Raw genomic sequence first — 14,231 nt, forward strand, 5'->3', positions numbered from 1 at the left:
TATATAAAGACATATGCTCAAAAATGTTAGATCTAGGTTATATAACAGTTCTATTGTTAGTTCTTTGAGAAAATTTCAGGCTTCAAAATGGCTTCACTAGTTTACACTCTCACCATCAGCATATAAAAACTCCCTTTTTGTCATAGTCATTCCAGGATATGCTGTCATTTGTATTACTGAAGATGGTCATTATGACTGGGGTATGGTCAGATGATAAACTAGTTTAGTTAATTAATTACCTTAATTAAGTTAAACTGATGGATAAGTGTGTTGAGCACTTTTTAAGTGTTTCCTAGAAATTCAAATTTCTTCCTTTGAGAATTTTCTGTTTAGGTCCATAAACCTTCCTTTTAAAATTGCATTATTTTCTTAATGTTTAGGCTTTTTAAAAAATCTTTGTATATTCTAGACCAGTATTTCTCAACCTGCGGGTCATGACCCTTTAGAGGTAGCATATTAAATATGCTGCATATCAGATATTTACATTACAATTCTTAACAGAATACAATTCTTAACAAAAAATAATTTTGTGATTGGGGATTTCTATAACTTGAGGAACTGTATTATAGGGTCACAGCATTAGGATGATTAAGAACCACTGCTCTAGACACTAACCATCTATCTTATAAATAGCTGACAAAGTTTTTTTTTTCTCTCATTCCATGGGCTGCATACTCACTTGCTTCATAGTTTCCTTTGATTTACAATAGTTTTCCACCAAAACCACTTTTGTGTTGCAGAGGACAAAAGTAATATACAAAAATCAATAGTCTACTTATGCACTGAAGAAAAATAAACTGAAAGAGAAGTCAGGGAAATAATTCCATTCATAATAGCTCCTTAAAAATAAAATACCTGGAAATGAACTTTATCAGTAAAATGAAAGTCCTGTACAATAGAAATTTAAGACACTGAAGTAAGAAATTGAAGAAGATACTAGAAGATGGGAAGGCCTCCCATGCTCATGGATTCAGAGAACCAATATTTTGAAAATGACTACTTCCCAAAAGCAATCTACAAATCCCATGCAATCATAATAAAATCCCAATGCCATTCTTCACAGACAGAAAAAATTCAAAAAGTTTATATAAAGATATAAAATACTGAAGTTAGCCAAAGAAAACCTTAAAAAAAAGACATTACGTGAAGCAGCATCATAACTGAGTTCAAATTACACTACAGAGCATAGTAATAAAAACAGCATGGTACTGTCACAAAAACAGATAATAGTAGAATAGAACAGAGGACTCAGATATAAACCAATGATCTTACATCCACTTGATTTTTTTTACAAAGATGCAAAATATATATGCACTGGAATAAGGATAGAATCTTTAACAAATGGCGTCAGGAAAAAAAGAACTTTATAATACAGAAAAAAATGGAATTCGGTCCTTATCTTTCATGCTCCACAAGACTCACATATAGATCAAGGACCTCAATGTAAGACCTGACACCTTGATATTACTACAAGAAAAAGTAGGGCATTTACTTCAACTTATAGACATAGGTGAAAACTTTCTGAATAAGACTCCAGTAGTACAGGAAATGAGACCAACAATCAACAAACATGATCTAATTTAACTAAATGTACTTTGCATGCTATTGGCCAGAATTAGTTATGGAAGTACCTAGACAAAAGAGAAGCTGAGATATGTTCTCAAACTAAATGTAGTTATCATACTTCATATACTGGTTTTCATTCTGTCATTGTAAGGGCAGGAACCTGTGCAAGAGAAAAAATTAACTTCATTGTCCAATTCCCATAAAACTAATAGAATTCACCTTGGCTCTATATCTCTTTTCCAGAATAGTAACTGCTAAGATCTAAAGTATAATTAAATTCAAGAAATTATGTTTTAATTCAGGAAAACTATATGCAAAAAATGAACTCTAATGTCTAAGGCTGAGACAGCATGTACTATATGTGAACTGTCATAGACCGCATTGTGCCTAGTCATTGCAGATAACAAAGAGAATGTGCCCCCACTCAAGAGTCACAATTATTCTGCCTACCATTCCTATTTTTACATCAACAAAACTTTAGATATTCAGCTACTGATTTTTCTGTGCAATAAGTGTACCTTCCTCATATCTTCCCCACTAATACTCAACTTTTAACTCCAAGTTTTGTTGCACCTACTTTTGATAGAAATAAGTTGGGACATTGCCAAAATCACATGTGACTAGGAAAGTGTTAAATTTATTAACTTAAGTATTTTATAATAAACAAGACAAATATTAGTTTATCAAAAGAAGATAATATAAAATTTAATTATGCAGATTTCAGGACAATTTTTGATGACTCTTGGAAAATGGAAAATTTTAATAATTTATAATAATATTTTCCAGTGGTCAAATAATATGTCACAATACTACATTTCATTTCATATTACAGGATAAGGAGAGCTTACAATAGCAGTTGCCATTAAATTACATTTAGTGCTGATTTGTCCACCAATTACATTTACTTCTCTTCCTTCTAAATGTCAGCACTCGCCTGCAAACACAAACAGAGCTGTCCAGTCTGATTCTAAAGAGGGGACTCAGACTCAGACTGCTTCCTGACACCCTTCAGTGAAAAAAACATCATTCTTCTCAGGAAGGTGAGAGGATAAAGACTCAGAGCCCAGAGGATGGCAGTGAAATATTTTTATACCCATTGTTTTAATAATGTGGAAATCTCAAATATATCATTGTGTGACTATTACAGCCCCCCCTTCTCTCTCTCTCTCGTGTGTGTGTGTGTTGGTGTGTGTGTTTGTGTATGTATGTGTATTATGCTGGATTATTGCCTCAAAGGACATGCTGTTCTCTCCTGGGACACACAATCCTCCTGACCTCAGATGTGGTTCTTTACTGCAACAAAGGTTTTTAATTCACAGGTTTAGAAATGAGAATAGGGACAGTGTGAATCCCCTGCATGCTGTAAGAAGATGATGCAGAGAAAGACAGAAGGTGGCTAATCAGATGCAGAACCAATAATTCTCCCTTTATGTGCTGTGATTTAAGGTATGTGTCATGGCTAAATTGTCAATACTGGGCTTGGAGAAGGTAAATTAAAGTGTAAAAATGAATAGCTGATACTCAAAAGAATTTTTGAGTTCTTATTGCTATTTTAATTATTGTTTCCATCCCTGAAGAGTGTAGCAGTTAACTCACACTCCTGGCTCCTTTGTCAGAAAATAGCTTAAGTTCATGGGAAATCAACACATCACCTAATGCTGTGATGTGGAGGCACCTACTTTACACAGTACACTGTTACTAGTCAATTGATCCAAAAACTTCTACTGGATTGAGTTAAAGTGTCACTCAGCTGCATATCTGGTCCTTGGTAAATGATTATGGGGAAACTGGGAAGTCAGGCCTTCTAATAATCTTTTCCTCACAATCTACAGAAACTGTATATACTATTATAGAATTTTAGAAATAGTGTCTACATGATGGTGAAGATGAACATTTCCTGAGAATTTCTACAGACACTTCAGTGTTTCAGAAATACTGTCAACAATGTATCATGCTTTCCTTCAGCTCACAGAAGATAAAGAAACATTTAGGTTAAAAAAAATGAGATAAGGAACTGAGTCCACCAATGAACATATCTAATCATATGACACCAGTGGACAATTATTCTATTCACCTGGATTATTCATAAAGCAGAATCATGCATAGTGTGCTTGTCTTGGTCTCCAGGCTGCATAAGGCATCATGTACAGCAAAGTCAGTGAGATAGTAAAGTAATTTCATCTCATGTACCATATCTTTCCCATATTGACCAGTCACTAAACATACCTCATGATGTCAACCTACTAAATACTGCCAGTGTTTACTACATTCTGTTTACTGCACCCAGGATCTTTATAACATTGAAGATCTATGTATCAGACAAAACTCATAATTGGTAGGAAACACATTACATCATAAATCTATGTGAATGGCTTCATTCTGTTATTGTGGCTTGTAGACTGAATACTACAGAGGATAGCCACACAGTGTCCCTGACTGCCTCCACAAGAGGCTTCTCAGGGCAAGCAGTTCTGCATTTTAATGAACATTTTAATATGTTTTCATAGTTGTCTTAAAAAACATTTGCAGCTTTAAGTTGAAACAGCTCAAATTGATGAATTTGAAATTTTACTTTAAGAAAATATATGAGATTAGAGACAGAGGCTTATCCATTGCAGTCTATTCTGGTGCTTCCTTCTTTCTGAAGAGCTCTGAGATCTGCATGTGGACTGTGTGTTTCTACATGCAGCACATGAGACATTATCCTTCTATGGGTCATTATGAAAATAGAATCTTCTGGTGTGAATTCCAAACTGAACTCTACTACACTGATCTCAACATCAGCTGGTGGAAATCTAAAAGCAATAGAAAATTTAGTCATATTTTGCCTCTTTCAATATAATTTCAAATAAAAAGAAGGAAAAGTTTTACTGATTTCAAAATTTTCACTTCTCTTGAGGACTATACGTTCATTTTGTGTGATTTAATTTTTTTATAATTTCTAGACAGAGTAGCATTTTTCAGATACTACTTTTAAAGTATTTGCAGACCTTCTGATACTCCATTATTTTTAGATGACTTTGAACTTTGGAAGGTTTGAAATATACTTATGACAGGCCATATATTCCCATTTGTCCTATAAGTACTAAAAGTATAGAATGATTAGGTTTGCACAGATCTTTAGGTTGCCGGTATTACTGCCACCCATTCCTCCACAAGGACCACCTCTGTTTCCCCAGTCTCTCTGGCCCTCATCACAGATGCTTGCATTTGGTTGCAGCAGTTTAAGTGGGATGAGGCTATTTACAAAGGATAGTTTTTGAAGTCACCAGTTAAGCACTAGTCAGACACTCTTCTTTGCAGCTACATTTTCCCCTTCGTCTCTATATTTATGTCACCGAGGAAAGTGTGTAGCTCCTTCCACATATGAGAATATATAACAGGTATACATGTACCTGCAAATTTAACTGACAAATGATGTAACAGACCCTATAAACAAATATCTCTGTGCAACAACAAAAAACATGGCTAAGAAGGAGTCAGGATGCATAAGAAAATATTTTGAGTTTAAAAAAAAATAAGTACAAAGTGAGACCCTGTCTCAAAAAAAGAAAAAAAAGGAAAGTAAACCATTGTCTTGATTTCTTTCATTTGGCCACATACAAAATTTGATATTACATGAGAAATATATATTTTTAAACTATGGTGCAGGGAAAATGTTTACAAATATTTTAATATATGTTCAAATGAATCCTAACAGAACCCTCATTATATCAGCCATTTTCTTAAGAGCTGAGTGCATTGAAGGTCCATGTAATCACACATTTTATGCTTTCTGCTTAAAAGAGCTGTGTGAGTTCACTTGTTCTCTGCCTTAACATTTCAGAACTGTTGCATAGATCAATGCGCATAGAATTGAACACATTAAAATAGCCTACAACTATTTTTCTCCAGGATGTAAGATTCTGGTGACATTTTTACTCATGTGTATGTACTTTTTTACTTTTCCTTTCTCCACAGTGGCGGATTGGTAGAAAACTCATGAACCAGAGATGAAAGTAATGACGAGCAACAAGAATCAGGTATCATAATGTGAGCTTTCCTAAAAGGCTGTCTATATCAGGATGAGTCTATTGCGATAGTTTGTGTGCATATGTACACATGTAGTCATGTCTGGGCAGTTGATAAATAATGAGCATTTGACAAACTAAATAATTTTATGAATTTTCATCTGAGCAACTAATGCAGAATATATTACCATAATTTCCTTTGGTAAACCAGTAAATTTTAAAGCAGACAATTTGGGCAAATGTGACTTTTTTAAAAATCCCAGCATGGTCTTTATTAATGTTTTAACTCACCCCCTCCCCCATATTCTGAACCATTGTTTTACTTGGTAAGCATTTGTGTATGTCTCTTCATGGAGGTGTAGACATGTGTGGGGATGTAGATGTGAATGTATGTGTGTCAAGTATTCATTTTACATGTTTGTAAGAACATAGCTAGCATGTTTGAATGTGATAAGGTGGTAACTACAAAGCCCACACTTTTTAAAATATACCCTGGGGTCCAATATCAATGTGAATAAACCATGATATCATCTAAACATATATAACACAACATGACCTGATGGTATTTGGTTATACCAAATAAGCAGAGGAGGACAGATGAGGCTGATGGTACCTTCTGCAGTGCCTTTTTCAGGGAAATTGTGATGTATTTAGACATGTGACAGATAACATTTCAAACTGTGGATACAAAAATCCAAACCTCAATACAACCACAAACTGTTAAGGAATATCTCATTAAGAAATGATAATCAGATACAGGCATGGTGGTGCAAGCCTTTAATCCAAGCACCCAGAGAAGGCAGAAGTAGAAGGTAGAAGTCACAGATCTCTGTGACTTTAAGACCAGCCTGGTCTATATAGTGATTCCCAAGCCATGTTTGTTACCATAGCCTATTTAAAAAAATAGTCAGATTGAGAGAAAAATACATCCCACTTGAGAGCTTCAAAAAGGGTGAGACTGAAATTTGGAGAATATAAGGTACAGCAATGGACAGACTATACAGGCAGCCAGAGAAAAGTTAAACATTGAGATTTCCTTTCTTTATACATGAGAGGTGTGATGATATCTTTTGTACTCTAATAAAATTTGCCATGAGATCAGAGGACAGAGCTAGCCACAGCATTAGCCACAGAAGTCAGGCATTGGTGGTACACACCTTTAATCCTAGCACTCAGGAGGAAGAGATCTCTGGATCCCTGTGAGTTCAAAGCCACCCTGGACTACACAAGATTAATCCAATTTAAAAGAGAAACAGCCAGGCAGTGGTGGCACACACCTTTAATCCCAGTATTTGGGAGTCACACATCTTTAATCCAAGCACATGGAAGGTTGAGACAGTAAGTGATATGACTGGGCAGAGAGAGGAATATAAGGCTGGAGGGGACCAAAGTCAAGCCCCTTTCAGCTGAGGACTCAGGCATTCAGTCAGAGGATTCATGGAATGGGCAAGGTGAGAAGTGGCTTATTTGTCTCTCTGATCTTTCAGCATTCACCCCAATATCTGGCTCCAGGTTTTATTAAGACCATTAGGATTTGTGCAACGTCAAGGACTTACCCAATTGGTAAAGGGGTTGGATGCAGTGACACAAAAGTCAATAAGGAAAACCCCATACTGTGCCTACCTCTGAGGCTATAAACTGGAAGAATTTGGCAAGGAATCATTACCATATTGGTAAGGTACTATAATTATTGTCACAGCAATTGCAGCCTGAAACAACAATTCTAGAGGGTGTTACCAACTGGTGCAGAGAGAAAGAAACAGAAACTGGAAGGAGATTCCAGGAAAGAACAAAGCTGTACTGGAACTGAGCTGTTCATCAGGTAAGCAAGCAAGAAAGCATCAGCCTATGAGAAAATGAGCAAGAGGAAAGAAACATGTAAACACTGTGTATACTAAAACTGTAAGTGGTCTGACAGAACTGAAACATGAAGTCCATTTAGGAAATGGGTAAGGCAAGGTTTCTGTCACGCTTTGCCTGGTGGCTCTTGCCTGTAATCCAGAACTCTGAAAACTTGGGCAGTGGCTGGAGAATAGTGTGGGGCACAGCAGGAAAGTTGGTTTTGAGAGCAGCCTAGGCTGCATAGCAAGACCCAATCTCATGTTTTATTTGGTTTGGTTTCAATTAACTTTTAGTACCCTGATCCATAGATTTTCATAAATCAAATTTTAAAAATTAAATTTTAATCTGATATCTTTTACTTAGCAAACATAGTCTGATAAAGATAGGAAATACTAAGATAAATAAACTAGCTTCATGCTGAGGCTCTCACACCGATTTGACATAATGGATGATGGTGCTCCTAAAGGCCTGGTACTTATTACTCATCTCAGCTCATAGTTCTGTTCTCCAGGATCTTTTCTGACCACCTCATCTACAGTTCAGTGACAAGGACACACCCTGGTTTTATGCAATTTGGTAATGATTAGTTTGTTGAATGGTTATGTATTTTTAATTTTCCACCACTAAAATATACATCTTACTTAAGGAAGAGTAAAATTTACTAATGGTTGAAATTGAATATCAACAATAGTAAGTGCAAAGTGGTCAGGCTCAATTCTTACTAAGTAAATGGTTAAAAGACAGCAAGCAGTGACAGGAATGAGGAAACAAAAATAACTTTGAGAGGACCTTTTCATGCTAACATTGACAACTGACTAAAAAGAGCATAAAGGGACAACTGATCACAAATCTACTGTTTTTCTTTGTTAATACAGTATCACTCTATAATCCAGACTATAATTGGACTCACAGTGACGTTTGGCCTCAGCCTCCTAGTGCTTCGGAGTAAAGGATATTCCACCTTTCCCAGATAATATTTTGCCATTTAATGCTTGACAAGTAAGTATATGTTGGAAAAATGAGCTGGTAGTGTGACTAGGGAAAGGATTTGATTTGGAAAACTTGTGAGGGTAAGTGGCAATTTCTGACTTTTTAAAAATTTTCACCTAACAAATTTCTAATTTAATTGAGGCTCTAAAATTAATAAAATGTAGTGTGGGGAAATGATTCAGTGAGTGGTGTGCTTGCTGTACAATTGTGAGGACCTGAGTTTGGACCCCCATTGCCCATGAAAAACTGGGCAATCCAGCATATATATGTAATTCCAATACTAAGGGTATGAGAGGCAAAAGCAGGCAGATCCCCAACTCAGTCTAGCAAAAACAAGTATCTCCAGGTTATGTAACAAGCCTTGTTTCAAAAAAAATATGGTGGAGATTAACCATGAAAATATTTGAAACTGGCATCTGAAATGTGTAAGGGCATGTATGTACATACATTACTCAAACACATGAGAGAGACAGAGACAGAGAGATGACAGAGAGACAGAGACAGACAGAGACAGACAGAGACAGAGACAGAGAGAATAATTTCCTTCATCTGCAAGAACCCTTCTCATGACTTGCTGTTCCCTCTTCCAGGAGATGACTGTCAATTGCTCTCTGTGGCAGGAGAACAGCTTGTCTGTCAAACGCTTTGCTTTTGCCAAGTTCTCTGAGGTCCCTGGAGAGTGCTTCCTCCTGTTCACCCTCATCCTCCTCATGTTCTTAGTGTCACTGACAGGCAATGCACTCATAGCCCTTGCCATCTGTACCAGTCCATCCTTGCACACCCCCATGTACTTTTTCCTGGCCAACTTGTCTCTCCTGGAGATTGGCTACACTTCCTCTGTCATACCCAAGATGCTGCAGAGCCTTGTGAGTGAGGCTCGAGGGATCTCACGGGAGGGTTGTGCCACACAGATGTTTTTCTTCATATTCTTTGGTATAACCGAGTGCTGCCTGCTGGCAGCCATGGCTTTTGACCGTTACATGGCAATTTGCTCCCCACTCCATTATGCAACCCGAATGAGTCGTGGAGTATGTGCCCATTTGGCAATGGTTTCATGGGCAATGGGATGCATAGTAGGGTTGGGACAGACCAATTTCATTTTTTCTTTGAACTTCTGTGGACCCTGTGAGATAAATCACTTCTTCTGTGACCTTCCACCACTCCTGGAACTTGCCTGTGGAGATACATCCCAAAATGAGGCTGCCATCTTTGTGGCAGCAGTTCTCTGCATATTCAGCCCATTTTTACTGATCATTTCTTCCTATGTCAGAATTCTGGTTGCAGTGCTAATGATGCCTTCACCTGAGGGGCGCCATAAAGCTCTCTCTACCTGTTCCTCCCACCTACTTGTAGTCACACTCTTCTATGGCTCAACATCTGCCACCTACTTGAGGCCCAAGGCTAGTCACTCACCAGGAATGGATAAACTCTTGGCCCTCTTCTACACAGCGGTGACATCCATGCTGAACCCCATCATCTACAGTTTAAGGAACAAGGAAGTCAAAGCAGCCCTGAGGAGAACTCTGGGCCTCAGAAAGTCCTGACAATGAAAAGGTAACTGAAGTAAGCAGGAATCATGAAGAGTTTCTTTTTAAGAAAGCACGCATAGCCTGCCCAAGTAAACAACAACAACAACAAAAAAAAAACCTGGTGTACTCTTCCTGGCTCTCTTATAAGAATCTTTAATAACCATCATTTTGTTTTAAGAGTATTCTCTTTACTCAACACTGTTTTTAATTGCAAATACTGGTAAAACATTTGCTACTAAAGAATTTTAGTAGGTTAGTCCACTTACTTAAATATTTTGGTTTAGACAGAGTTTAAATCACCTGATGCCATCTTAGAATTTTTGAAAATTCTCTGTATATGTTCACCACTGCCCAGCCCCTGATGCACCTGTGATTTCTGCCTTTAAACAGGTTCTCACAACATGACAATTCCTTAGTAACTCTAAGAAGCAGGGTATTTTCTCTCATAAGGTCTCTAAATTCTTTGCATATAATTATAGGCATATAATCTAGAATTAAATAGCTCTTTTGTAAATTTTGTTTACAAAACATGTAAACATCCCAATAAAGCAAACTCTGAACTTTTGAAACTATATGCTACAAACAATTAAAGAAAAAGTATAAGAAACAGTTGTCAACATGTTCTGTTATGTAAATGTTTTTAAAGAAATATTAGTGATAGTACAGGAGGAGAAACAAAATAAACTAAAATTCACTGATATAGTTGTAAGATTTTCTAAAATTTATAAATTTACATATGTGCAGATGAATCTTGACTCATACATTTGGAGATCGTATAACACATTCCTAAGTGAACTTAGCTTGTTATGCTACAATTCTGTTACTCAGCACATGTAAACCCATTGCATTGGATTAAAACAGGTAGTTATCAGGGCTGTGATGTATTAACATTTGTTCTATGCAGCATTATCTCAGTCCACACTCCAGGTTTTGGGCATGCAGGACCTGGAATTGTGAACAGAGGAGTAGCTTCTCCTCTCCTATATGATTCCCAGTTGAGTAGAAGAAAAGAACCCCAGCCAGGTGATTATTAACATCACAGTTTCAGATGAACACACATATAAAATATATACATTTATGATAGAAAGACTGATCTGTTGAGTAGGACCAGTCAGCATTCCACCTGTGCATTCTGTCTGTGTGAAGTGGATGTACAAGTGAAGGAAGACTAATGTAAAAGATCAACAAGTGTTATATAAGTGGATTCTGGTTTTCATTCCCTAAGAAAAGAAACCAGAACTCCTTGGAGAAGTGGTAGGTTAATTTCAAAGACAAGACAAAAAATCTTTGGAAATCATGAAACACACACACACACACACACACACACACACACACACACACACACACACACAAGTTGGAGACAAGATGCAGCATGCTGAAGACACAGGAGCCAACATGAAAGAACTTCAATGGCTGAAGTTGAAGCAGCAAAATTTGAGCCACAAAACAATTAATGGTAGAAGTTGTTATAATCCACAAAATAAAATGAGTATCTTAAGTCTCTATGTGCATAGCAAAACAAAAATAAAATTCCAATTAAGTGTGCATAAAGTTTGGAAGAAATAAAAAACTAACCATCACACTGAAACTGCAGTACTAACTGTTGCAGACATGATTCACCAAAGTAGAAAGGTAATATTTACCCATGCCTCAGATCCAGTGTTCTGAGCCTATTTCCATGCAGTAAGGACCATTAAGGCAGAATTATTGAAAAAAAATTCAATGAGATGCTAAAATCAATGCCAAAAGTTTTGAAGAGACATAGAATATCTTCATAGTCTCTAAGTATTGCTTCTATGATTTCTATTACATAAGGAAAACATTTTAAAAGGAAATATAAAAGGAAGCTATTTAAAATAATTTCATTGCATACTGAAAGGAGCTTCTTAACCAAGTTATTAAGATGCCATGTGCCCTCCCTAATGCTGAACTTAGATATGCAAAGCAGGAAGCAACTTTGTGGTATTTATGGTAAATATGCATAATCTCAGCCTAAAAAAGGAGAAATCACTAGACAAACCCAAATTCAGAGACATTCTAGCAAAATAACTGATGATTTCTCTTCAATGGCTTGGTCACAGAAGATAAAATTACTAATAAACTATCACAGACTGGAATAGATTAAGATATATAATAACTAAATGCCAACTCGAACTCTGGATTGTATCCTGGAATTGAAGATATACAGGAGTAGAAACATTGCTGTAGTTATAATTAGGTCAACATCTCATGGGGCTTGTAGTATTGTACTTTTTCCAATTTTCTAATTTTGAGAATTAGTATTATAGATTATAGAATTTAAAATTTGGGAACTGTGGTATGACAAAAAAAAAACAACAGTACTGTTTTCTGTAAATTGAGTCTGACTTTCTTACACAGTTTAATTCCTTTAAAAAAATCAAGAAAGCATAGCAAAATGGCATCCTCAAGTAATTATAAGGTATGTTTAGTATATGAAAATATGCCTAGAAAAGCCTGCAGCTGTTCATTTGGCCATGGATTTTTAAATCTACAACAGCGTTGATGTTGCAGACATCAAGGGAACAGGTGATCTTCAAAAATGTATCCTCCCGCTACCAGCTTAAAAATAGAACTCCTTGTAACTCAACATACCATTGCATGCATTACAAGGAGTTCTATTTTTAAGCTGGTAGCTAGATGGCCAAACACCCTAATAGTTGTGCCAGAAACCCCATCCAAGGACTGAGGAATCTGGATGCAGAGATCCATGGCTAGGCCCCAAGTGGAGCTCCAGGAGTCTAATTAGCGAGAAAGAGGAGGGTTTATATGAGCGAGAATTGTTGAAACCAAGGTTGGATAAAGCACAGGGACAAATAGCCAAACGAATGGAAACACATGAACTATGAACCAAAGGCTGAGGGGCCCCCAACTGGATCAGGCCCTCTGAATAGGTGAGACAGTTGATTGACTTGATCTGTTTGGGAGGCATCTAGGCAGTGGTACCAGATCCTGGGCTCATTGCATGAGTTAGCTGTTTGAAACCTGGGACGTATGCAGGAACGCTTGGCTCAATCTGGGAGGAGGGGACTGGACCTGGACTGGGTCTACCAGGTCGATCTCAGTCCTCACGGGAGGTTTTGCCCTGGAAAAGATGGAAATGGGGGGTGGGCTGGGGGGAAGGGGAGGGGGACAGGAAGGGGGAGAACAAGGGAATCTGTGGCTGATATGTAGAACTGAATGGTATTGTAAAATAAAATTAAATAAAAAAAATAAGAAAAGTAAATGCTAGATTCTTACCAAGAAGATTCATATGAATATGGAATAAAGCACTCTAAGAGCAAAAATATCTTTGTAAATTGTGTGGAGAAAAAACGATCAGAGAAGAACAAAACCAATTAACAAAGTGTCTGGATTCATCTGAAGAGAGAGCTGCTAGGTTGTATGTATCCTGCATGAGTTTATGGAATAATGCCTGCAAAAGGAAGCCTTTAAATAACAACAATCTAACCAGAAGCTACAATACTCACACAAACATAACAAATATGGGGAAAGTATTAATTTTTCAGCTTATGTGGGTATATTATTATTAATTTATTAAGTTTTTAAGATGGATAGATTTTAAGTGATTAAGGTAATCATCACTTTTCATGTATTTGGTTGTCCTAATATATCAAAAAAATGTTTATTTGTATGTGATTATCCCTATAATGTTAACGTAAACCAAATTATGTCAACCAAGAAATGCCATTTTTTTTAAATACGTTTTGTTTTATATGTAAGAGTGTTTTGCCTGCACACCACATGCATGCCTGGTGCCCAGGAGGCCAGAAGAGGGTGTCAGATCCCCTGGGACTAAAGTTACAGACAATTGTGAGCCATCACATGGGAGTGGGGAATTGGTCCCAGGTCCTCTGGAAAAGCGGCTTGTGCTTTTAATCTCTGAGCCATTTCTCCACCTCTAAGAAATGCCATTTTTATAGATATAGTGCCTAAGCTGATCTATATTCTGCATAGACCACTTTTGTTCTCCAATGTGATAATTTAATTTTAAATACCTACACAACTGCCTCTTACATTCATGTAGAGTTAGTTATCTGCACTTAAGTGATCCTTTTGCATTAATTTCTGCTAAAAGCATTTTTAAAAATCAGTATTTAGGAAATAACATCATGTATATATGTAAAGTCAATAAGGAAGTGTTTTGTAAGTAAATATTGTGAATATTTAGGCAAAAATGTGAATATTTTAAATTTTCAAAGGGGCCTAAATCACTACACAGATTATTAGAAGAGATGCAATCTTTACATTCAACATGAAGAAAAAATCATCTTAC

At 36.7% G+C, this 14,231-nt stretch overlaps 1 protein-coding gene across 1 annotated transcript; it reads left to right on the forward strand.

The window, feature by feature from the left end:
* The first annotated feature begins 2,954 nt into the window (after positions 1–2,954).
* Positions 2,955–9,966, forward strand: LOC114686585 (olfactory receptor 10C1-like). The gene is made up of 2 exons (XM_028861247.1): positions 2,955–3,012; positions 8,999–9,966. The coding sequence occupies exon 2, from the start codon at positions 9,002–9,004 to the stop codon at positions 9,950–9,952; it is 951 nt and encodes a 316-aa protein (XP_028717080.1). The 5' UTR covers positions 2,955–3,012; positions 8,999–9,001; the 3' UTR covers positions 9,953–9,966.
* Positions 9,967–14,231: the final 4,265 nt, after the last annotated feature.

This window comes from Peromyscus leucopus, chromosome 16_21, assembly GCF_004664715.2.
Source record: "Peromyscus leucopus breed LL Stock chromosome 16_21, UCI_PerLeu_2.1, whole genome shotgun sequence".
Lineage (NCBI taxonomy): Eukaryota > Metazoa > Chordata > Mammalia > Rodentia > Cricetidae > Peromyscus > Peromyscus leucopus.